At 52.1% G+C, this 25,135-nt stretch overlaps 1 protein-coding gene across 2 annotated transcripts in view; it reads right to left on the bottom strand.

Moving 5' to 3' along the window:
- The window catches only part of ITPK1 (inositol-tetrakisphosphate 1-kinase), a 180,431-nt gene that overhangs the window by 122,738 nt on the left and 32,558 nt on the right, over positions 1-25,135 (bottom strand). For both annotated transcript variants that reach the window (XM_043556882.1, XM_043556883.1), the window contains exon 3: positions 14,904-14,928. In XM_043556882.1, the coding sequence (XP_043412817.1) occupies positions 14,904-14,928 (25 nt within the window). The remainder of the gene's footprint in view (positions 1-14,903; positions 14,929-25,135) is intronic.

Raw genomic sequence — 25,135 nt, forward strand, 5'->3', positions numbered from 1 at the left:
GCTTCCCGGGGAGTTCTCCAGGCAGGGGTGGCTGAATGGGAGAAACAAAGAAAAGAAAAGAAAAGAAAAGAAAAGAAAAGAAAAGAAAAGAAAAGAAAAGAGCAAAGAAAGAAGGAAGGGGGAAGGAAGGAAGGAAGGAAGGAAGGAAGGAAGGAAGGAAGGAAAGAGAAAGAAAGAAAGAAAGAAAGAAAGAAAGAAAGAAAGAAAGAAAGAAAGAAAGAAAGAAAGGAAGAAAGAAAGAAAGAGGGAGAAAGCCAAGTTATGGCTCTGGATTTGCAAAATTTGGGGAAAAGCAGTGAAATCTCAGCTGCGCACAGGACTCCCACCACCTGCCCCCAGCCAGTACGGGGGGCGGGGGTCTTATGTGTCCAGGGTGGGGAAGTCATACTCTCAGAGATGATGATGCCTTTACCCCACCGTGGCTGGAACTGGAGATGCAGAGGGAGGAAGAAAATATATCAGCCTATGCCCTCGAACGCACCCCAGCCAGGGCAGACTCTTCTCTGATCCTGGGGGGCACCACAAAGCAGGCTGCACTCGCCCCCGCATCGAGGAGAAGGCCTCGGGCTTCCACAGTCAGGAGGGAACACCCTGAGCTGGGACCCCGCTGGCCCACAGCAGGAACATTACCCCTGTCGGCCCCTCCCTAAGCAAACCAGATGGATATAACTTACACGATAACATTTCCAGCTTCTTTACTTGTGACAACAAATCAAACAACAAGGGTCCTTTTATTTTGGCTCATCTACCCATCCAATCCCTCAATAAACACCTCATTTAGACTCCTACTGATTTCCATGGGCCCCTAAGGATGACATCAACAATGGTGGCACCAGCTAATAAAAAAGAGCAGCTCCTGCTGAGAACGTGCCGTGTGCCAGGCTCTGGGCTGCTCCTCAGCCATATCACGTCCATGTCCCAACTCTGAGGCTGGCTCCATTATTATTGCCATTTTGTAAATGAGGAAACTGAGGGTCACTGGGCCCAAGGGCACTGGGCACGGCTAGCTGCAGCCCAACACCCATTCCCGATTCTCCTCTTCTTCAGTAACAAAACCCCAAGCTCCTGTGAGGTGACAGCATGGCCGGCAGAAAGACGGCACTTCCCACCCTGCTGGCCTCCAGGTATTAGAACGTTCGACTCTGACCAAGGCCAGCATGGGCAGCAGTATAACACGGGATCTCTAAGGAGATCACCTAATGAGAATAGATTCAGGTGTGTGGCAGGGATGCCCTACTCCCATACTGCTTTCCCATGACCTGGGATGTATACACAACGGCTGGAGCCTCAGCAGCCACTTTTACAAGGAGGTGAGCTTGGGCCTAGAAGATAGTGCGGCACAAACAGAGAAAAGGGGGTTCTTTAAAACTTTAGGGAGCCCCTGCACCAGCCCCAGGTTAGCCTGCATCCGGTTTCTTTGGCATAGAGAGAAATAAATGTAAGATTTTATTTAAGCCACTGTTATTCCCAATCTGCTACTGGCAGCCGAATATCAATCCTGACGGCTCCACGGTGAAGCTGCAGGTGGAGGGGTGTCGGGAGGATGAAGGCCGGCCAGGCAGAGATCCCCCCGAAACACAATATCCTTGGCATGAGAGAGTCATGGAGAATGTGCTCAGGCCACACATTTCTGCTTGTGTTACGATTTTCTGTTTTCATCCACATCAAGACAACAATGTCCTATTTGTGACGCTATGTTCTTCAACAGCTTAGGAAGGATGGTTCAAGCCTCTCCATAGATTTTACTCTCTCTCTCTCCTGACGACTTAAGAGTTCTAATCTCATTTCTCCGCACGCACTGGCTACCAGGAAGCTCAGCACCACTCTAGTGTGTCCTCACGGCACCAGGCCCGACAGCCAATATTACATCTCCTCTGTTCCTCACCTCGATTTACTTCTTCTGTGTTACTAACCTTTCCTTTGGGGAAAGCGAGAGAGCGTCAAGCATACAGAACGCTAAAAGGGAGGAATCTCCTAGACTGTCAAATTCATGAAAGCTACTCATTCTTCTTTGAGTAGCTAAAATGGCAAATTATCTCCTAAGTTCGCACTTTGTAAGAACGAGGAAGATTCTCCAACTCATGTATACTTTCTGACCTTTCAAAACAGTGCCACGTGACACATCAACCTGTTGCTGAAAAAGACATGCCAAGATCTCTCAGCCGGGCCCTGCCTTTACACATTAGCAGGCACAGATTAAGAAACTTCCACAATATACAAATATGCTATTACCGTATTTCGTCGGTTCAAAGGCACTGTCAGTCAGAACCATCGCATTACACACTCATTAAAAGGTTTTTAAAGGCAAAACATAAGAGACTCTTAAATACAGAGAACAAACTGAGGGTGGATGGGGGGGTGGGTGGGAGGGGAAAGTGGGTGATGGGCATTGAGGAGGGCACTTGTTGGGCTGAGCACTGGGTGTTGTATGGAAGCCAATTTGACAATAAATTATTTGAAAAAAAAAAAAAAGGATTTTAAGTAGGCTTTAAGGAACCAAAAGAATAAAAAAAGGTATGTTACTATAGCCAGAGAAAACCAATGGAGAGGTTCGTAGTGATTACCTCTAGAGAATAAGATGATGGGGAACTTTGCCAATTCATGTATTTCTGTAATATTTAATTAGTTTCCATTGATTTCCAAAGAGTTCTTGATAAGGTGCATCTATGAGCCAGAATGCTAGGCCTGCACAGTCTCCAGAAAAACAAGGCATGGTCCACGGCCCTACAGAGGCTCCGGAGAAGTGGGAAAAGCCCCCACAGTCCGTGATTACACCATGCAATGGAAGCTTCTGTGTCTGGGAGGTGGGGCGCACAGGGTATGTTGGGGCCCACAAGAGGGAGGGGCTCTCTCGGCCTAGGGTATCCAGGAAGGTTTAAGGAGCTGGCGGCCGGGAGCTCGTTCAGACAGATTAATAAGTGTCAGCCAGATGGACAAGGAGAGGCATGGCGGGCTGCCAGGAGAGGGTATGCGGAGGACCAGGCCTCGCCACAGGCTGCTGGGCCTCTGCACGGGGTGCTTTGGGGTGCACTTGAGGAAGCGGCCCGGGCTAGGTTCCCTGGAGTGGGAACCAACTGTCAAGGGCTTCATGAACCCCTCCAAGGGATGGGACATCACCCTGTCCCCTTGGTGCTGCGGCCTCGCTGGGTCAAGATGGGGCTTGTGTGAGAAAGAGCACTTGAGCAGTTGGCCAGCAGACAGATGGGCCCGGTCCAGGAGAGGGTTCAAGACACCGCAGGCAAAGGAATTGCAAGGAAGCGCTGCTTTCAGAATGATGCAAAACCAGCAGTGGGGCGTGGAGGGTCACAGATGGACCAGGGAGCCAGCGTGCTGGGTTTTCTCTGCCTCGTGCTAGCTCAGGGACTGGGGCGAGCTCTCTCGGACTCAGTTGCCTCATCTGTAAAGTGGGGATAACAGAAGTTTGTCCATTAAACAGCACCTATAAGAGTACTAACCGTCCTTCTCTGGATTGTTGTGGGGATTAAATTAGTTAACATAGTAAAGTGCTTACGGAAGTTCCCAGACCACACGAGGCTGTGTGCACATCTGCTTTGATCACCTCCCCCCACCCATTATAGTGACCCCTCCACCCCTCCCTAAGGAGTTGCCCGCCTGACTGGGTTCCTCAGGACCCAATCAATTCTCCCACAGCCTGGGCTTCTAACGGTCTCCCCCTCCCTCCAGGCCCAGGGGCCTCAAAGACCTGCCCCAGCACTGTCTTCCCTCACCTCCCAGAGGCCAGAGACTAGCACAGTGCAGGGGCAGCCACTGCAATCTTCAGGCAGGGTGGCCGAGTGGCAGCCACACACAGCCTTTCAGAGGCATCAGCCACTGCCAAGGCTGCCTGTCCGACCCTGGGTCCCCTAACCGCCCCCCCCCCCCGCCCACTGCTGGCACAGAGCCAGGCAAGGGGACACTGTGATAAACCACCACTGAGTCCACACCGTGGGCAGCGGCTCAGGGCCACAACGGTCTCCAGGCCACAGGGCTCCACACACTGTAAGATCCTGGTGCCTTAGACCCAGTAACGTCACTTCTAGAGGGCGATCCAAACAGAGAACCAAAGAGAGAATGGCAGCACTATTCGGAACAGCAAACCAGAAACCACTAGAACCTAAGGTTCCAGAGCAGAGAAAAGGTTCCTGATGCTGGGACAGCGGGACGGCAGAAAACTGGTGCCGCCCTCGCAAGGATCATTTCCAAGGGGAGTAAACAGCACAAGCAAATCTATGTGTGTCCATCCTCCAAACGCAGGTCAGAAAACCTACAGATAAGAAAAGCCCAACCTGGATTCACACAATACTTAACAACGTATTTTAGGTGAAGGTACGAAAAAAGACCGAAATAAGTGTTTCAAAGATTATCTCTGGGCTTTCATCTTTAAGCCTGTCTTTCTCTCCCCAAATTTCAGAAACGAACACATAGCACTTCATGAAGAAAGAATATTCAAGGGTTTCAATCACCCACATCACCCAGTAAATGGAGCACACACCAGGGCCAGGCCCTGCACTCCCCAGAGACAAGAAAGTTCTGGCCCAGGAGAAGACATCAACTTGTAGCTCCGGCTAGGCATGGGAAGCCGGGGGTGGGGGGTCTGCTGAGAGAGCCAGGAAGGTGTCACGGGCGAGGTGACACCTGAGCACACGTCTAACAGCACAAATAAAAACATGACAGTGGGGAGGGTGATGCCAGCTTCTTGGCCAATGAAAGACTCAAGCCGCTTGGTGGTCCGCGAGCCTGAGCCGAAGGCGATGCCTGCTTCTCACAGCGCAGGCCGTGCGCCCAGGGCCCTCCGGTCAATGCCCCGCCTCGCCCAGTCTCAGCCCCCAGAGGGCCCCCCCTCCCAGCTGCACTGGCACTCCTACAACTGCACCGAGGATCGGGACTGAGCAGCTCTGGGCTGGCAACTCCAACCAGCTCTGGGCCATGCCAAGGGCGATGGCGATGCTGACGGCTGGAGGACCACATTTTGAGGAGCGACGCCCCGGACAACGCCACCTCCAAGCAACCTCAAAACAGGCAGCGGCTTTTGGTTGCCCTGTTCCTCCCTTCCTATTTCCCCCACGCACCTCTTTTCATCTCTTCGCTTGCATGTTCACTGCGCGGAAGGGGACCAGGGACCCAGGGCCCTGACTCCGTGTGGAATGGTATGGAGAAGCCTGGGTCCTGACGGGGCACACCCTGGCACCGTGGAGCACCGGTGCCCGGCTTCCCTGGCAGGGCCGCTTTCTGTTTTAAGGATAAGTTCAAGTTGACTCACCGAGTCAAAGGCTCGGGAAAGAACACCCCAGAACTGAGAAACACAGGCCTCCGAAGCCACACAGGACTGCCCCGACGCCAGAGACAGTTTCTATTTGCAACAGCAAGCCTAAAAAGCTCAAGAATAAAATAAAACTGACAGAACTGAAACCATTCAGCGTACATGGGCAGCACATAGCAGCTCATGAGAATTTTCCCATGTTGTCCTCCAAGATGCATCTCTTAACAGCTCCTAAAAACATCTGATAAGAGCAGACTCTGATTTAAAGAACATTCCCCCTGCCCCATGCACCATTATTGTAAAAAAATACCCTGATGTTTTCACATAAACTTGTCTGACTCTGTTACACATATATGCTAAGTAAATGACGGAGAATGAAAATAATTTTCAATATTTTGAAAAAAAGAAATACAAATACCTGCATTTCAAATGGTAAGAAATAACACGTATCTTTAAAAAAGGAATTCAGAGGTGCCGGGGTGGCTCAGTCGGTTAAGCATCTGATTTCAACTCGGGTCATGATCTCCCAGTTTCTGAGTTCGAGCCCTGCATCGGGTGGAAAGCACAGAGACCACTTTGGATCCTGTGTCTCCCTCTCTCTCTGCCCCTCTCCCACTCACTCTCTCTCTCTCTCAAAAATAAAAAAATAAAGTATAAATAAAAAAGGAGTTAAGCTAAATTCACACAGCTAGAAACCAAAAAGTGTTACTTGGATGATGGAAGGTGGGGAGGGCAAAGCAAAGAGACCAGCAGACAACATATTTTTCTAAGCACTGCCTCACTTACGGCTGTGCCCCTCCACCCTTAAGCCACATGGTTCGTAACAAAGGATGAGGGGACAATAAACCCGTACTCCTTAAGCTTCCATTAGGTGTCTTAGGTCCTGTGTAGTAAATGTCCTTCCCTTTTAAAGATGATTAAGGTAGGATCACACACTCAGAAGACAAACTAATGGAAACTCAAACCCAGGTGTCTGGGCTCCTCGGGAAGGTCAAGCACAGACAAGAACAATCTGTATCCCTGGGGGCACCTGGGTGGCTCAGTTGGTTAAGCATCCAACTTCAGCTCAGGTCACAATCTCGCGGTTCGTGAGTTCAAGCCCCACATCAGGCTCTGTGCTGACAGCTCGGAGCCTGGAGCCTGCTTCAGATTCTTATGTCTCCCTCTCCCTCTGCCCCTCCCCTACTGGCTCGCTCGCTCTCTCTCTCTCTTTCCCTCTCTCTCTAAAATAAATAAACATTAAAAAAATTTTTTTATTGAAAAAAAAAAAGAGTAATCTGTATCCCAATAACAGACCCAAACAACCATGGAAACGTTCTGCATAGAGTCGACTTCCCAATCTCATGGCCATGCTCCCTAGAGGTGCTGTTGTCTGCTATCAGAGGTCAGGGTCAGAGTCACATTCTGGTAGCCTTGAGAAAAGCCCCCGCCCATGAGGAGGCAGCTGGATAACTGCCATGAGCTCTTCCAGCTACGAGGACGTCAGGCCCCCAGTAAACACCAAGACAACCTATATTCTCGCAGCCCCTGAATTTGGCTCCCAAACACCCGGCAGAGGGGACAGACAAAAGGCAGAATGTCCACCCCTCGTGGGCCCCAACGACCTGGAAATAAAATCTAGTGAGGGCACGAGGCCAGGCAGCAAAAGCACCGTGCAGACGGTGTTGGTGGCAGAGTGAACCCAGGCGAGGATTAAATCATCTGACACTTTTAAGTACGTACCTTTTTTTTTTTAATGTTTTTATTTTTGAGAGAGAGAGAGAGAGAGCGCGCATGAGCAGGGGAGATGCAGAGCGAGAGAGGGAGACACAGAATCCAAAGCAGGCTCCAGGCTCTGAGCTGCCAGCACAGAGCCCGACACAAGGGTTCCAACTCACAAACCGTAAGATCATGACCTGAGCTGAAGTCAGATGCTGAACTGACTGAGCCACCCAGGCGTCTCTAAGTACATACCTTTTAAAGCAATTTTTGAACCACTGAAAATATTACCCAAATAACAAATATATTTCTTACAGCTGGCCAGAGAACTCAACATCTGTAAACCTTGGAAAGAAGCACCCTGCTCAGCCAACAGACTCTCCCTCTGGCTTTCAAGAAGCCAGTTACTGGATTCAACGCGCCTATCTGAACCAGCCCTCCCCCCTCACTGGTCCTCTCCTTGCACCCCCATGCATGTCCAGAAACAAGTGAGAAGTCTGGGAAGTGACCCTCAATCTCACTCACCCGCCACATCCACCCACGTCCCATCATCTGTCTCCCCCTGCCTTCCACTACTGAATTAATCCCAGCCAGACCCCATCACCATGACCACCACCACTCCAGGCCATGGTCCCGGGCTCCTTCCAGAAGACCCAGGTCTCTGCCTTCTAGCCCAGTCTTTATCTAACCGTCCTCCATATGCCCTGCAGTGGGATCTCCTGTCATGCCTTCTCACTGGAGCACACACCTCTCCGACACAAAAGCCCTTTAATGCCCACTGAACCCACGCCCGTGAACAGATCACCAGCCCTTTCTAGGTCTGGCCCCGCCGCCCTCTCCGGCCTGGCTACTTGCCAACTCCATCGGGGCCAAGGATCCAGTGTTTCCAAGCCTCTCACAGACAAAAGACCCCCTTGCCCAGCTTCTGGGTCCTTGCTCACGTGTGCTCTCTGCCTGTAACGACATTCAAATACCTTACCCGCCCCCCCAACCTAAGCTGGGTATATCCTCTATCAAGAAGCGTCAACTTCCCTACAAGGCTTTCCTCATCCTCTGCCCACCCTCCCCTAACTGTCCACCCCTGTGTCCTCACAGGCCTCCACCACAGCACAGACCAGCCCTAGACCGCCTGGCACGCCCCCTCCAGCTCTCAGCCCGTCTTTCCCTTTCTGCTTGAGGGTCCACCACCCAACCTCCTTTCCCGAATGGTTCGCACAGGAACAGTGCAAACATGTATACAAAGCACTCCAACATCTCAAGCAAGCAACAATTCTGGAGAAACCCGGAGCAAAGGCCTGCTGCCTGCCCGGCAAGCTGGGGAAACTTCTTTACGCCCTTGCCCACTTGAGAAACAGCGGCTGCTCCGGGGACTGGGTTTCGTAATGTCTGGATTCTCAAAGAATTTGGAAGGAAGGCAGTGAATCTATGACGGGTGGCTGTACTTCCCACACTTACAGCTTGTTCGTTTGCATTTTAAAATACAACTCCGGCCCCCTCTCCTGCAAACAGCCCTCTCCTTCTCCCCTCGGGCTTTGCAAACTGGTGAAAGCCCCCATAATGTGCGAGGCAGGGCTGCAAAACACACCTTCCCGAGGATACTGAGGCTGGAGGTGGCAGGACAACAGATGAGTTGTTCTTTCCAGATCTCCTTCCCTTAAGTTCAGGGCTGCCCTAGAAAGGGGCAATGGGGTCCAGGGACAAAGAACCTCCCAGGCTTCCCTCCCAAGCCTTCCCCACAGATCAGGTCAGAGTGGAAAATGCTCCCAAGGTAACACCATCCTTCAAGGCTGATGCAAACTTCCTGCTTGGCCTTCTGCAGAGCCCTAGGCTCACGCCCCAGGCCCCCTAGGCCACAGATGACCCAGGAGGTCAAGAAATGTTTCCTCCAAATGAAGGCTCAGTGGGTGGAGGGACACTGATGGCTGTGCCACGGCTTGCATTTGGTCACTTCTGCAACCTGTGTGTTGCAGGAGCAGGACCAGAACAGCCTGGGACATAGGTGAAGCACCTGTCGGGACCATGGGTTTGAACCTGGCTCTCAGCTAGGCTCTGTCAGGTGGACGAGGCCTATAGCCACGAGCAAGGCTTACCCTGCCTTTCTCTGGGACGCCTTCTTGACTTCATCTCTTGCACGCCTGTGCAAGTGACCCCCACCAACTCTGGCTCTGGATGCCGACGGCAGACTGCAGACTTCAGAAGGAAGGAACCAGGCTTTGGCACGGTGAGTCCCCCACACCCGCGGCCCGGCGCACCGCAGGCACCCAAGAAAGATGCGCTGAATGCCGCTACAGGGAGAGCCCAGTCTTCCCAACCCACACCTGCTGGCCGTGAGGGGCCTCAGTGGCTAAGCAAGGCCTGAAATGGAGGAGTCAGGGCGTGTCCAGCATCCTCATTACAATAATGCCGAGGAAGAAACCGAGGCAAACAGGTGCCTGCGACCATCACTGTCATGACAGGCAGCCCCTCCGGACAAAGGAGCAGAGGGCACCCCATCTCACAGTGTGCCTCACTCTCCCCTTGTCTTCTTGCCTGAGCCCCGACATCAAACACAAGGCAGCACTCCTCCTGGACTGGGGGCTTCTCGTGCCTACATGAGCAGAGAACAGTAGGTTTTCCTAATTACAGCACCACCTGGCCTAACAGACCCAGGTTAGGGGACACCAGTCGGCCCGCAGACAGGCCCGTTGCCAAGGCTTTTCTGGGTCTCAGTGGCCGCACAGGCCCCAGCGTCTGGATGGCCTAGGAGCCAAGCCACTGCCCCCTCGGAGATGGCACCTGCCTCTGAGCCCAGTTCTGAGAAGTCAATGGGGTAACGTCCTAAAGCAGTGGCCTTCCAACCAAAGCCCCCAGAATAAATGTTTACAATGACATATCTTTTCGTGCATTTTCAAGTTGACATCTAAAATTTCTCATCGTAAGTTTAAATACTTGGAAAGGATGTAATTTCCAACATACTGTAAATATTAACATTTCAAAATAAAACTGTTCCTGTTTCTCTTTTAAATGGATCCAGTGGAATCTAAATACCATAGCGATTTGAGGTCCACCATCATCCATCCTAAAAGTACAGAATCCAGTGCCTCTTAAACACTGGGAGATTTAGAAAAGTTCCTTTTGCCTCCTCCAAGCCCAACACCCAACCCGCATCCTTCAGTGAATTCTATGTTTAAAGGCCTTTTACTGAGTAGTCTATTACACTACTAGGCAAAAAAGAACTATATGTATATAAAGGTTTTAATTTTTTAATTTCGTGTGACCATTAAGCTCTAAGTGTCAGAAACTTTCTTCTGGCTTGAATTATTATTACAATTACTATCAGTACATAACGGATGCACGTGACCGAAACATCACTGACTGTACAAGGAAAAACATTATAGCTTATGAGGAACACATCTCAGAAGAGATGAATGGGAATTTTTCAAAAGTATTTCAAGTACCCACAGATGAAGGCAGAGCTCACTGTCAGTTGTATTTTTCAATGTTTATAGATGCAAGTGCTAAAACCCCTTCTTCAAGCAGAAGGATGGAATGGGAAGAGATTTACATAGCAAATTCTCTGAATTCCTTTAAAATTATATGCTAAGAATTATGGTCATTTGTTATCAAAAATCATTTCTGGGGCGCCTGGGTGGCGCAGTCGGTTAAGCGTCCGACTTCAGCCAGGTCACGATCTCGCGGTCCGGGAGTTCGAGCCCCGCGTCGGGCTCTGGGCTGATGGCTCAGAGCCTGGAGCCTGTTTCCGTTTCTGTGTCTCCCTCTCTCTCTGCCCCTCCCCCATTCATGCTCTGTCTCTCTCTGTCCCAAAAATAAATAAAGGTTGAAAAAAAAAATTTAAAAAAAAAAAATCATTTCTAATGCTCCATCAGCTGACAACTCATTCAGGTCCTCTTTCAATCTTGTTGCAAGGGAAGAACTGGAGAAACCTGACCTGCCCCAGGGGGACCATGGGTGACAAGGCCTAGGTGGGTTTTATGCCCCAGGGTCGTATCTGCCTTGACAACGTAAATAACAAGCTTGCTGTGTGCTAAGCATGGTGCCAGCTGCCTTACCCAAATTGACTCAATTAGGTCTCGGGTGATCCCGGGGGACAGGCACAAGTATTGTCCCCATTTTACAGACAGGGAGACTGAGGCTCCGAGTGGTTAGGCATCTAGCGCAAGGTCACACAGCCAGAAACCTGGGCCCAGGTGATCCTAACCCTCGCTGCTGCATGCACTGCCTCCGCAGAAGCGGGAGGAGGCCAATGTGGAAAGGGTGCCAGGAAGGAGGGTTTACAGGCTCCTTCCCAAGCAGATGTGGTGAGGAAATGAGCACATGAGGAAGCTGAGGACCTGCAAATTTTGCTTTCTTTTGTTTTTGTTAATTTTAATATTGTTTGTTTTTGAGACAGGGAAAGAGAGCGTGCGAGCGGGGGAAGGGCAGAGAAGAGAGGGAGACACAGAATCTGAAGCGGGCTCCAGGCTCTGTGCTGACAGCAGAGAGCCCAATGTGAGGCTCGAACTCATGAACCGAGAGAGCAAGACCTGAGCCGAGGTCAGACGCTTAACAGACTGAGCCACCCAGGCGCCCCAAATTTTGCTTTCTTGAATGTGCTCCCATCCTACCTTGGAGAGGTTACCCACAGATGTTTCTATCAAGTAAACGGTATCAGTGCCTGGTACACCACAGTCCCCGATAAATGTCAACACTCACGTTGTTACTACTGCCTTTAAATCCCAGGCAGAGAAATAACTTCCCTGACGGGAGGGTACCTTGGGATCTTACCAGCACTCTACAGTCTTGGTTCCTGACCCTGGACCCCAATATCCTTTTTTAATTTTTTTTTTATTTTTTTTTTAAATTTTTTTTCAACGTTTATTTATTTTTTGGGGGACAGAGAGAGACAGAGCATGAACGGGGGAGGGGCAGAGAGAGAGGGAGACACAGAATCGGAAACAGGCTCCAGGCTCTGAGCCATCCGCACAGAGCCCGACGCGGGGCTCGAACTCCCGGAACACGAGATCGTGACCTGGCTGAAGTCGGACGCTTAACCGACTGCGCCACCCAGGCGCCCCAATATCCTTTTTTTAAATAGAAGCCAAAGCCCAGGTAACAACAGGCCTGGAAACAGTCGATAAATGGAGCAGAAAAACCACGGGCTTTGGAGACCAACTGACCCACAGTCAAAACCCAACTCTACCACTTACCAGCTGAGTTCCCCCAGGGGAAGTCACAACATCCTGAGCCTCAGTGGAGGCTCGTCTCTAAAATGGGCATGAAAACACTACTCATGTCACTGGACGGCTGCACAAAAAGGGACATTGCCACTGGGGGACCAGACACGAGAGATACCGGGTGTTGGCTGACGGCACGCTTCCTCTCCGCCCCTTCAGTCACTGACACCTCGTATCTGGCGAGCACCCACCATCTCCAGCACCCAGCGGCCCACCAGCCCAGGGATCTGGCGCACAGAGGCCTGGCTAATTTTGAAAACCCAGCCAAGTGCCCTGGCTTCCAGATTTTGCACAGAGTCTTTCTCTACATCTTGAAATTTCAAGTTCTCCAAACACTCGGGGCTGCCAGGAGGAGGTGAACAGGGAGGCGTCGCGGTGGGTTTTATTTTTAGATACTGGCGTGGAAAGCGTCCAGTTTGGCCTCTCTCTGGTGCCCGGTCACCACTTCCTCCCCGGAGTCATCACCAAAAGGAACAGCAGACACATCAAGGAAGCATTTCGTAACTCTTCTGCCCGGTACACTCCGTAACAATGGCTCCAAGGCTTTAGTCCTGGGCGCCCTGGTGGCTCAGTTAAGCATCCGACTCTTGATTTTGGCTCAGGTCGTGATCTCACAGTTTGTGAGGTCCCAGCCCCGCGTTGGGCTCTGTGCTGACAGCATGGAGCCTGCTTAGGATGCTCTCTCTCTCTCTGTCTCTCTGTCTCTCTCTCTCTCACCCTCTCTCTGCCCCTCCCCCACTCACGCTCACACATGCACTCTCTCTCTCTCAAATTAAAAAAAAAAAAACTTAAAAAAAAAACTGAATAAATAAATAACTAGAGGTTTCCATCTAAACCTTCCCAGGAAGCCATGTAAAGCAAACACACTGAAGCCCCAGGTTATTCCTCACATCCTGAAATTCCAAGTCCCTCTCCCCTCTTCTCCCCTCCCCGCCTCCCTCTTTTGGTAGGGGTAGTGGCACCCTACTGTGTTAGTCTAAGATTTTCCAGGACAGGAATCAGGTATTAGGGGAAGGGCACATTTTTTTACCCTTTTGAGTAACGTGTTTATTGGTGAGCACGTGAATTCACTTCCTCTAAATATTGTTTCCCCGCAGAAATTTCTTCGTGAACCTGGACAAGCGCTATAGTTAACCTCAGGGAGGCACCTGGACCTTCTCTTAGCAACCTCCAGCTACAGCTCCAACTTTAAGGCCAGGACTTGATGGTGGGTACAGCAGCATCTGCAAAGGATCTGGTGACATCCAAGGTAACCGTAGGTAAGGACTAAGAGACCAAAATAAGCCAAAGCATCCTGGAGCAGGACCGATCTGAGACACCTGGCCCCAGAATGACCAAGGTACAACTGCACTTCCTCTGCCCACCGCTGGACCCCTGACAGGCATTATCAATCAACCCCTGCCCTCAGCCACTCACAGATTTAGATCCCTCCAGGCAGCCACTACCAATCAATCAGAAGCGGGCCCAAAAGCATACTTCTCAGCCATTCCTGAATTCTGACTTCCCTCTTTCAATGTGTAAGAAATTAAGGTCCACAGAAAAACTCAGTGCAGATCACACAGCTTTGCAGAGCCAAAATGAGCCTGGTTGAAAACTCTACAGTTGATGAGGGACTTCCAGAAACTGCCTTCTCCCCCAAAACCAACCTCAGCCTCCAGGTGACAAGTTCAACCTGCTACAAGGAGGGAGACCAGAGGGAGACCAAGGCTTCCAGACAGAGCCACCCAGCCCCACCCCACCAACCACCCCCAATGGCCACTGTCAGAGCAGGTACATCTATTTTGGGGCCACAGAGTCCGCCCCAGGCCCTGGGAGGGATTCTCTCTCCATCCATCCCTCCTTCTCCAGCCAATGAGCACCTGACTTAAGTCTGCCCCAGAGTGAGGCAGCCCAAGGGTCAGGAGCCCCCCATACTGACTCGGTCCACCTTCCAGGAGCCAGCGGCCCACAGAGAAGATTGGGTTTCACCAACTGATAGCAGGATGGGGGTGCACCTGACCTAGGGAGGGGGAGGGGGAAAGGAGAGGGGAAAGAGTACTCTTGGAGATGATACCACTCACAAGAATGGTCCAAGATAAGAGAAGACTCACCCTCAGAGGGCTGAACAGCCAAGGCAGGGGCCCAGGGGGACTCGTGCTCCCTCAGCAAAGACAGAGGGCAGGCATGGGCCAACCGTGGGGGCATCAGGACCACGGATGTCTGGCGGGGTGGCTAAGCTCCTGCACCCTGTACCCCCACTCCCACCCAGAGCCCCGCTTCTCCCCCAAGCCAGCTCCTTCCACTGATGACCCCACTGCAACTCCACAAGACCCAGAGACCACCAAGCATGACCCACGTTCTGCCAGGGCAGAAACCACAGAGATTCCACAGGGGGAGAAGTTAAAAATGACATGCAAGTGAAGAAGCTAAGCACCCAGACTCTTGGGGCGCCTGGGCAGCTCAGTCGGTTAAGCATCCGACTTCGGCTCAGGTCATGATTTCACGGTTTGTGAGTTCAAGCCCTGCGTCGGGCTCTGTGCTGACAGCTCAGAGCCTGGAGCCGGCTTCGGATTCTGTGTCTCCTTCTCTCTCTGCATCTCCCCCACTTGTGCTCTGTATCTGTCTATCAAAAATAAATAAATGTAAAAAAAAAATTTAAAAAAAAAGCACCCAGACTCTCGAGGGAGAAGGGGAAAGGGGGCCCTAAAAGGCCCACCCACAGGAACAACAGTGAAGGTATGGTCTGTACTCACCTGCACGACTTCTATCCCTCGCTTCCTGTGGAGAGAAACAAAGAAAACAAAGGTTACTCAGGCAGCCAGGAAGCATCCTTCCAGAACATTCACTACAGCCAGCTGATGGCAGGACAGCCTGCAGCTGCCCCTCTCAAACACGATCCCCAGAACAGCCTCATTTGCAAAGGGAAAGTCTGCAAACTCCTAGCCAGTCCTCAAGGCCACCTTCAGGCAGGCAGAGAGAGAGAGAGAGAGAGAGAGAGAGAGAGAGAGAGAGAGAGTTGTTTCCTGAGAGGGACCTGGCTGTAGCTCTACAAGGACCCCAAGTTTGCTGGTTTTCCTCATAGGCATCCCGCTCTCCAATCTCAGTGCCAGCCCTTCATGGGCACAGCTCCAGCCTGGATCGCCCCTGTACCCTTCCCTCCACCTTATTTACCCCCAATGGCCTGACCTTCCCTCCTGGACTCAACCACCTCCCATGGCCCCCCCATTTCTTCCCATATCAGGTCTACTACCTCGGCCTGGCCTCCCAGGTCTGCCTCAGCCCATCTGCTCTCCCACATTGCAGGAGTTCCCCAAACCCTTCAGCCCTGCTCAGCTCAGTGCAATCCTGGCCATCTTTAGCCCCCACTGACCCCCCTATGCATCCTTCGACCCTGACTCAACCATCACGGGCCTCGCCAATATTCCTGCAAGCCCGGGCCCTGCCTCTTCCATCTCTCACCCATAATCCCGTGGCCAATATTCACCAACACACATGCCCTAATGCCCCCACCCCATTACAGACAGGATCAGGGGCTCTGAGCAGTGCACAAAGGCCCCCTGCCACGCACCCACCTTTACCTCCCCTGCCCTACATTCCTTACTGCAAGCCTTTGGGCACAGGGCCATGCCCCTTCTCCAAGTCTTGGTCCACACTTTCCAGCCCAGCTTTCAGGATGTGGCTCAGACAGAAGTTCTCCCAGGAAGCCTTCCCTGACCCACGACACCCTCGCCCCACTGACCCACCCAGAGCCAGAATATTCCCGAGAACTTGGGGCTACCACTATATCCCAGCCCTTCATTCCAGAGCCCCAGTGGGCTGTCGCCTGGGGCAGGATGCTAGGGAAGGCGCAGGATGCATGGAATGCAGATGGCTTGCCAATGGCCATGCCCACAAGTGTTTTCCTGAGAAGAAAGGCTAGGCCGCCCACGCTCAAAGGACCTGTGACCAGGAAAGGTCAGAAATTAGAGCAGGGACTATGGCAGATTCAATGGCTGTGTGTACCCTGTGCCTACTTATGGGGCCCGCCCGGCATACAGACACTCCCTAAATGTAAGTACATAAACACCTCGCTCAGGTTCCCGTGCCCAGCCTGGCCCAGCACTCAGGGGCGCAATAAATGCCACAGCCATCGCTCGGGCCCTGGAGGGGCTCACGGTCTAGGGGAGGAGGTGGGCACAAAGCCCCCGGGAAGTCTCTGGGCACCAGTGAGTGGGCACCGACACCATTCCCTCACACAACACAGCTGAGGTGACAGCTACCAATCTTACGTTACCTTCTGAGAGCCGGGCACCAAGTGGAACCTCCGAAGGAAGCCACGAGGTCAGTCCAAGAGGGCAGACCGGCTCGCACTGCAGGATACGCCAAACCGGCCCTCCCCTTAACCCCCAACAACCTCAACACAACCTCGGGCCCCAAGGAACCCAGTGGGAAAACCACAGTGGTTGATGCTCCCTGGGGTCTCCACCATCACTCAGCTTCTCTAGAGTTCCAGAAGGGATGACAGCCAATACCGATGTACTGCCATGACTTCATGGAGGGGAGACTGGGCACAAGAGCACAGCCCTGGGCCACCAGCACCCACAGCAGGGGGGGCAGACGGCGCCCTGAGAAATCTGCGCCAGCTCACAACCCACATCATCTCTGAGCCCTGTGGACACCTCAATGCACTGGCCTCATTCCCAGATTGTCCCGCCCCATGTGAGCATGGGTGATAGGAACCGGTCCTAGGGCACTTGGCTCAGGACTGTGACCAGCCAGGTAAGTTTCAGTGTGACTCCGCACTTTGTCCCTGCCCCAGGACAGAAATTTCAAACAGCTAAGGGAGCAGCCCCCCTCAGCCAGTCCCAAAGGACTTGGAGCCACACCTCAGGAAAAATGGACAGCACTGAAGGAGACAGAGGGCGCAAGTGGACGTGACCCGCACCAGGTAGAAAAGGGCTTCCACTGGGCTGCAGCCCAGACCTGGGTTTTCCCTCTTCGTTAATCCTCACGGCATCCCGATTATCCCGGCGTGTGGCTCTCATCTCCTTATGAAGCCAACTGCGGGTCACTTCCAATCCGTCTACATCTGACATCATCCCAGTCAGCTCTCCCTCCCCCGGTCCTAAAAAACAAACAGGATGCTAACTTTGAGCTAACTCTGAAAACACAAGAGACCCATAACATAAAAGAAAACAAAACAGTAATCTTGAGAACAGGCAGGCTGAAAATCTTAAGTGTGGCTGAGCTGTCAGGGGCCAGACCAGTTCCTCTGCGGCTCAGAGCTCCAAGAACAGGATAAATTGTGACTCTGGCGGAAAGGAGGGGGCGCGGCTCCCCTTTCAGCCCACATCAGGCCACACAAGTACGCGAGACACCCTCAGGGCGAGGGCGGCTATGGTGTGACGGATGCTCTCTGCTCACTGACGGCTTCCCTTCCGCAGCCCAACTAGGGAGGGGCAGGGATGACCCATTACTCAGATGAGCAAGCGGAGGCTGGGTGACCTCAGGAAGTGCGCGCAGTGGCTCTGCAGCCAGGCTCGCCCACAGCCGGGTGGCAACTGACAGGCCCAGCAGAGCCGGCACAGGAGACACTGAGATGGACCAGCCTGGTCTCCGTGCTGCAGGGCCTCGGTGTAAGAGGGGAGGCGAGGAGGTCGGCAGAAAACCACATGGCCCATGGTGGCAGGACCCTAGGCACACCACTGTGGCCCACTTGGGAAAGGAGAACGTAAACCCACTGGGGCTCACTTCTTCTCCTGAAATTTCTGTGGAACAAAAGGACCAACAACCCTCATTTTCCAAACAGCAGGCTCCTGAAATCCCAAACGTTCAGAATTTGGTTCAGGACACCCAAGGGGAAGACGGAGGGGAAGATAAACCAGAGAACTCGTTGTCAAGTGATTAACTGCTCCCCCTGAAAACTCCAGTCCATCATCGCACCCCACAGACGTCCTCAAATGTGCAGTGTTCCGGGCTGTGGCTGTTAATTGCCACGCTGTGACAGCAGAAGACCAGTAGCAACTTACACACCCTAAGAGACCTTTAACAAACCACACGTGGTCAGAGAAATACTAGGCAGTGAGTAAAAAGAATGCAGAAGTCCTCCATGCACCCTCAAGGCTAAGACACTGCTATGTGAAAATACAAGGTGCAAAAACCCCGTGTGCGGTGTGCAATTACCTGGGTTCAGAACAGCATCCAGCACAAGAAGGAGGGCTTGCATATACACAGAATGAATCTGAAAGTACCACCAGAAAACAGTAGTGGGATGGCCTCTGGTCAAGGGCAAGGGCAGCCGGGGGGTGGGGTGAGAAGACTTCTTTTTCACTGTGCTCTCTCATGCTTGAGCTTTGTGCCACGTGCATCCAACAACATATTCTCAAAAACTAGAGGAGTGTGTTTTTTGAATTGTCTTGTAAATAATAGGTAAAACTCCAGTGGCGCCTGGGTGGCTCAGTCGGTCAAGCATCTGACTCTTGATTTTGGCTCAGATCACGATCTCATGGTTCATGAGTTCAAGCCTCACATCGGGCTTAGGATTCTCTCTCCCTCTCTCTCTGGCCTCCCCCACTCACTCATTTTCTCTCTCCCTCAAAACAAATATTTTAAATAAATAGGTAGGTAGATAGATGAATGAATGAATGAATGAATGAATGAATGAATAAATAAATAAATAAATAAAGGTAAAGCTCCAGCTGCCAGTATTCTCAGTACTTGGCATAAGGTAAATGCCTGATAAAGCATGAATGAATCAATCAATCAGTAAAGTGAAGCAGAGGAGTTCAGGATTCATCTAGAAAAGCTTCCAAGTTGCGCTCAAAGAGGAGCTGAAACAATGCCCATTCTGGAATCACCAGACTGCCCTAGAAGGAGCATTCAGTCTGGATTCTAAGGGCATTTCAATATTCAAGTATCTGAAAAACAGACCAGGAGGGAGCACAAAGCCTGTAAACTGTGGACACAGCAGCAAAGTGACGGGTGGCTTTTTTTCCTTTACATTTCCTTGTATTTTCTAGTTTCCTACAATAAGGATAGATATTACTCCCAAAATGATAGAAAAAGTAACACTAAAAGTTAAAGTTAAATAATCAAAGGAGTTTATTAAAAAACCTGCACCTGGAGAAAACTTCTACAGGCTCTAAAACTGTCACTTTCTCAGTACCTATTACATTGATAAGTTTTGGACAGAGATCTACCCCCACAACTCATAAACTTTTTCCAAATGTTTTTCCAAAAACTGGATAGCTGTGAAGGGAGGATCTATTTTGTAAAAAGACCCTTGCTCACCAGAAGCCTAAGGAGAGCACAGCCTGGAGGAATTTTAAATGCTCACTTACAAAACAAACTAGCCTTTCAGGACAGGAGGGAGAGCAATCAGGGAAAACTTCCGGGAGGAGGCGGCATTGGCCATTTGGAAGACAACTGAAGGGAAACTACAGACCAACACTAGGGAGGAGAGATTAAAGAGGAATAACATGAGGAGTGCCCCCCTTCCCAAAAGGGAGTGTGGGAGCATAAGATCCACTACGAGGAGTGGGCAGGGGCAATGAGAAGTGGACAGAAGATGTGAGCAAGGCCCAGAGGCCCAGAATATCAGAGCGCAGCCTGGCCTTTACCCTGTGGGTCCCAAATACCAGGGTGGATGACTAAGAATCACCACTGGGGTTTGTCAAAAATACCTATTCAAGGTCTAGTCCTGCAGACTCTGATTCCGGAGGTCTAAGGTCTAAGGCCAGGGAGGGATTCGGGGCTTGTTCAAGCCCCAGCTGTTGCTCAAGGGGCAGCCAGGTGTGAGAAGCAGCAACAGCTTGTGCTTGAGGAGTAGCAGGACCAGACTGGGGGAGGGGGAGGCGGGGAGGTGTTCATTCAGGTGCAGCCCTTCCAGGTCTCGGGGACAGGGCTAAAGGACATGCAAGAACTACAATAGCTGTGACACGCTTAGTCTGAGCACAGCAGGCCAAGGTCACGTGCCAGTGCCAGCAGAGGACGGAGAGCACACTGCATAACGATGGTCAACTCTTCCATTTTCCCGACCATGGTCGTGCCAGCAGGTGATCAGAAACCCAGAACTGAGCTGAGTGACAGCTCAGGGCTCAGAAAATGCAATCAGGGAGGCAGGTGAAAGGTAAGAGGTGGGGTGCGTCCCTAAGAGGAGACCATGGAACCAGACCTCACTGTACCTGTGCCTCAGTTTCCCCATCTGTCAGGTGAGAAGAATCCTGCAACTCACCTCACAGGGCTATTGGGGCCCACACTAGGAATGTGGGCTTCGGTTACTTTGCTCTGTACTACCCTCCAGCCTTCCAGAACTATCCCTCCTTGATCTCGCGTGATTCTGATAAGCAAGCAAACCAGGCAGGAGAGGGCCGCACCCTCTCCAGGGGTGGCACGTGGCCTGGCACCTCGGTAAGATGAAGGACAGGAACAGGACCTGAGCCAGGCCAGTCCTGGTCCCTGCCAGGACAGGTCCTGGGGGACTGTCCACAGCACAAAGAACATGGCCAGGAGCATTGGCACGCCATCACCTCTCTGTGGCCAGACTCACAAGGAGGAGCCCGCACCAGAAGAAAAAGCCATAACCCTCTTGCTGGAGCTCCACACCCGATCCAGCCGGCCTGGAGCCTGTCCTCTCCAGACCTGCACTTGCAGATTATCTGCTTAAGCCAGTTTACCCTGAGTCTCTGTCACCGGTCACTGTCTTGCTTACTACAGCAGGTGCTCAGTAAGTGACAACAGCTACCACTTCCTGAAGATGACAAAACTACCCGGATGACCCAGCGTGGGAGGAAAGGAGACAACGAAGGGGCCCAATGAAGAGGGTCAAAAGCAGGAGAAATAGAAGGTCCCAGAAGCCAGGGAGGCAGAACGCCTAGACGGAGAAGTGTCCACGAACCCACACCACAAGGAGGCCACCACAAGGAGGCCACATAAGGCCTGGGCCTTGGCCACTGCATATGGCACTAGGAAGGGTAACACAGGATATCTTGGGACGACGACTCCCATCAAGCGGCAGGCCTGCCTCACTGCAGAGCAGGGCCCTGTAGAAACCAGCAGCAGACACGGACCTGGGTCTCAGCTTTCCTATCTGGTCAATGGGTGTGATCCTTCTGGCCCAACAGAACCTTCTAGGGCAGGTGTAAGACCTGACGACTGCAGACATGTGTGTAAAGCACATGAGATGGTGAATCAGCAAGGGAGAGAGAGAGGGTGATGCTGAGACACAGAGGTGCCCTCTGACTAGTAAGGAGAGAAAAGCCTGGTGGTGACAGCCAGAACTGTAGGCACTCAGAGAGAGCAGAGTGGCAATCAAATAATTCAGTCTGTCAAAAAAGGGGATGCTTGGGCTCATCAAGAACTGCTTTCGGGGCACCTGGGTGGCTCAGTCTGTTGAGGGTCCAACTTCAGCTCAGGTCATGATCTCATGGCTCTCTGCTGTCAGCATGGAGCCTGCTTCGGATCTTCTGTCCCTCTCTCTGTTCCTCCCCGTTTGTTCTCTCTCTCTCTCAAAAATAAACATAAAAAAAAAAAAAAGAACTAGAACTGGTTTCTTGCAATCTGCCAGGGCACAGTCACTTGCCTCCTACCTAGACACAGCTGAGGACTGGCCACAGGGGGCAAGCTGCTATTGAAAGGAGCCCTACAGGATAACCCAGCTGCGGAGGGAGGCCAGGCCTCCTTGGAGCAATTTCATAGCACAGGGAATCAACCCGGAAACGCAGGCTCCCTCCCACCGACAGGGGAGGAGAAAGACGCTGCACCTGCACCCAGAGCTGAAAACCACTTAGAGACGGGAAGTGTGTAATTATTCAAGTGGAAAGCCAGGCACACGCTCATCCAAGCCATTTGTAGCACAGTTTGGTAACTGCCAGATTTTAGGAGCCCCGAATAATAACGCCCTTTAACACCCACGAGGCAGGCAGGCAACCTCCCCGCTTCCTGCCTCCTTCCTCCCCCCAGAGGGTAGGCCCCGGAGTGCCTCCGGAGGACTTGGGGTTCCCTGAATAGGCAGCGGGGCCTCTTCCCTCACCAGTGTGCGCAGAGGGACATGCCTCCCACTGCCTCAAGTGCAGCCCCAAGGTCACCCAGCTAACCCCACTCGAGGTCAGTTCCTTAGGAACCTTCCTTCCTTGGCTCCCAAACTCCTCAGAGTCCCCGGAACCCCAGCACTGAACGCAGACCTTAGAGGCTGCCTGGCTCCGTGTCGCTGACTCCTACCAGGCTAAGGGCACTGCGGTGGACGTTAATGGTGGCCACCACTGCTGGCGGTTCTGCTGGGCGCTCCCTTGGCCCCACGCCCCCCCGCCAAATTAGGCATGGCCACGCGGCTCGCTTTGGCCAATGAAATGCGCACAGAAGTGACCCATGTCATTTCCAAGCAGACACTTTCAACTGCCAGTGTCCAACTCCGCAGCCAGTCCTCCAGGACATCCTCGTGGGAGCACGAGGATGCAGATGGCCCCCAAAGCTGGCCCAGACCCACTCCTGAAAAGAAAACCTGACCGAGTGGCAACAAAGCCAGGCTGGGAACCAGAAGGAAACTGTTAAGAGGACCTTCAGCTAGCGGCTGTTCTCCACTGGGGCAATTTTACTTCCAGGAGACGTTTAGCAACACCTGGAGACATTTCTGATGGTCACATGAGGGGAAGGCCTACTGCCATCCAGAGGGTAGAGGCCCTACAATGCACAGCCCCCTAGAACAAGGACCCTCCAGCCTTAACTGTCCACGGTGCCAAGGCTGAGAAATGCCGGGATGTGGAGACCAGCACGGAGCCACCGGACTATGAACGAGCTATAAATAAATCTATTGTCACAAACTTCTTGGGGTTGTTTTTGCAGCCTATCCTGACCAATAAACGCCCCTTGAAGAAACAGGGCTTGTGGCCTCTGTCTACACCCCAAATTCTGAGCACAACATCTGACACGTAGCATTTGGAGGTGCAGCATAAAGGCACTGGGGGGAAAGCAGCACGAATCCTTCTCATGAAACCCTCCCAGGAGGGACCCCATTTTCTAAACCCGCCTGAGCCTGACAAAACTCTGTGCCTTTGCACGAACTGTTCTCTCTGCCTGCCATGCCCTTCCTCCCCTGGCAAACTCTTGCTCAGCCATCAAAAACAGCTCAAACATCACTCCTGCTGAAGGCTGTTCCCCTGCCCCTTCCCAGGGGCAGAAATGACGGCTCTTTAGCCATACAGCCATCTGATACTTAGAACTGCTCTGTGCTCCGTTTCAGACCAGGAGCCTCCACCCCCAAGGGCAGGGACTGTGTTATTTATTTCGGCACCCTGCCCACCGTGGACCCTCAACCTGGCAGGAGCCCTGCAAGCTCTTCCTGAATGGATGTCCCAGCCTCCCGGTGCCAAGGCTCTGACCCTGAGCCATCCTGCCCATCTGCTTCTGCGGCAGCCTGGTTCACTTGCTGATGGTCTTGTAACTTGGATTTCCCTCTTATTACAATGCCAGAAACTGAAATGGCCCGATATAAAGGCAACATACGAACAGGATTTCAAAGCCAGTACAAACATTTGAATTGTTTGGACAGCTCCAGCAAAGAACCAGATAAACTGGAAGCTGCCATATGTCTTTTTTTTTTTTTTTCCTCCTTGGAGGGGGGGAAGGGGGGGAGGAGAAGGGAGAGCCATTCCCCTGACTGGACAGCCACCACCCCTCCTAACTGAAGACCTGCCCCCATACTAAGTGCCTCACCTGGAGGAGACAGGCAGGCCACAGGTTCCTCACAGTGCAGACACCGTAGCGTGAGTCAGCGTGTTCTTTCAGACCTAGGACAAACCCAAGGGGTCCCTGGAAGCAGCTTTCCCTCAGGAACCCAGGAGGTGGGCGAGAGGCAGGGCTAGTGACTCACCTCCCCAGCTCCTCCTGGAGGAAAGCAGAACCGCCAGGGCTAACTGGCACATGACAGCACAAATCCCACCCCTAACTTTCAGGATAGGGAAATTGAGGCGGGGGGTGGGGAGCTAGATATCCCCCAAGGAAGTGCATCCAAAGTGCCATCATTTCAGGGGCAGCTGGACGGCTCAGTCGGTTAAGCATCGGACTCTCGATTTCGGCTCAGGGCATGATCTCACAGTTCGTGGGATGGAGCCCCACGTCGGGCTCTGTGCGAACAGTGTGGAGCTAGCTTGGGATTCTCCCTCTCTCTCTCTCTCTCTCTCTGCCTCTCCCATGCTCGTGGTTTCTCTCTCTCTCAAAACAAATTAAAAAAAAAAATTTTTTTTTAAGTGTCACCATTTCAGATCACTCCAACTTTTCATCTGAAAACAAATGTTGAGACCCCTTCACGGCAGTCAACACATTCTGGCTTTTTTTTTTTTTAAGTTCATTTATTTATGTCATCTTTACACCCAAAGTGGCGCTCAAACTCACGACCCCAAGATCAAGAGTCACATGCTCTTCTGACTGAGCCAGCCACGCTCCCACTTTTTATTATTTAATTTTTTTATGTTTATTTTTTTACAGCAAGAGACAGAGAGACAGAGTGTGAGTGGGGGAGGGGCAGAGAGAAAGAGGCACAGAATCCCAAGCAGGCTTCAGGCTCTGAGCTGTCAGCACAGAGTTGGATGTGGGAGGGTCTCAAACTCAAGAACCGCAAGATCGTGACCTGAGTTGAAGTCGGACACTCAACCGACTGAGCCCCCCAGGCATCCCCCCACTTTTTAATATAAAAATTCTCTAACAAATTCTTTTTGAGTCTTTTACTACCCCTTTACAGGTGCTATAATTTTTCTTTCTTCTAATTAGGGAGGAGCCCTAAATTGCAGGAGGTGGGGGTGGGGGGTGGGGAGGGTGTTTCTAGAAGCGGAGACCCACAGGGGCTGCAGGAAGGGTTGGTTCCAGCAAAACCAACCCTACCTACCACCTTCCACCCAGTTGTCAGTTGGCCTGCCTGGGGGCTAATGACTCAACCTGTTCTCTCCCCAGCAGTTTCTCATTACCAAGAATGCAAAGTCATTTTAAGCTAGAGCAGGAAGAGAAACAGGAGTCC

This window comes from Prionailurus bengalensis, chromosome B3 (assembly GCF_016509475.1).
Source record: "Prionailurus bengalensis isolate Pbe53 chromosome B3, Fcat_Pben_1.1_paternal_pri, whole genome shotgun sequence".
Lineage (NCBI taxonomy): Eukaryota > Metazoa > Chordata > Mammalia > Carnivora > Felidae > Prionailurus > Prionailurus bengalensis.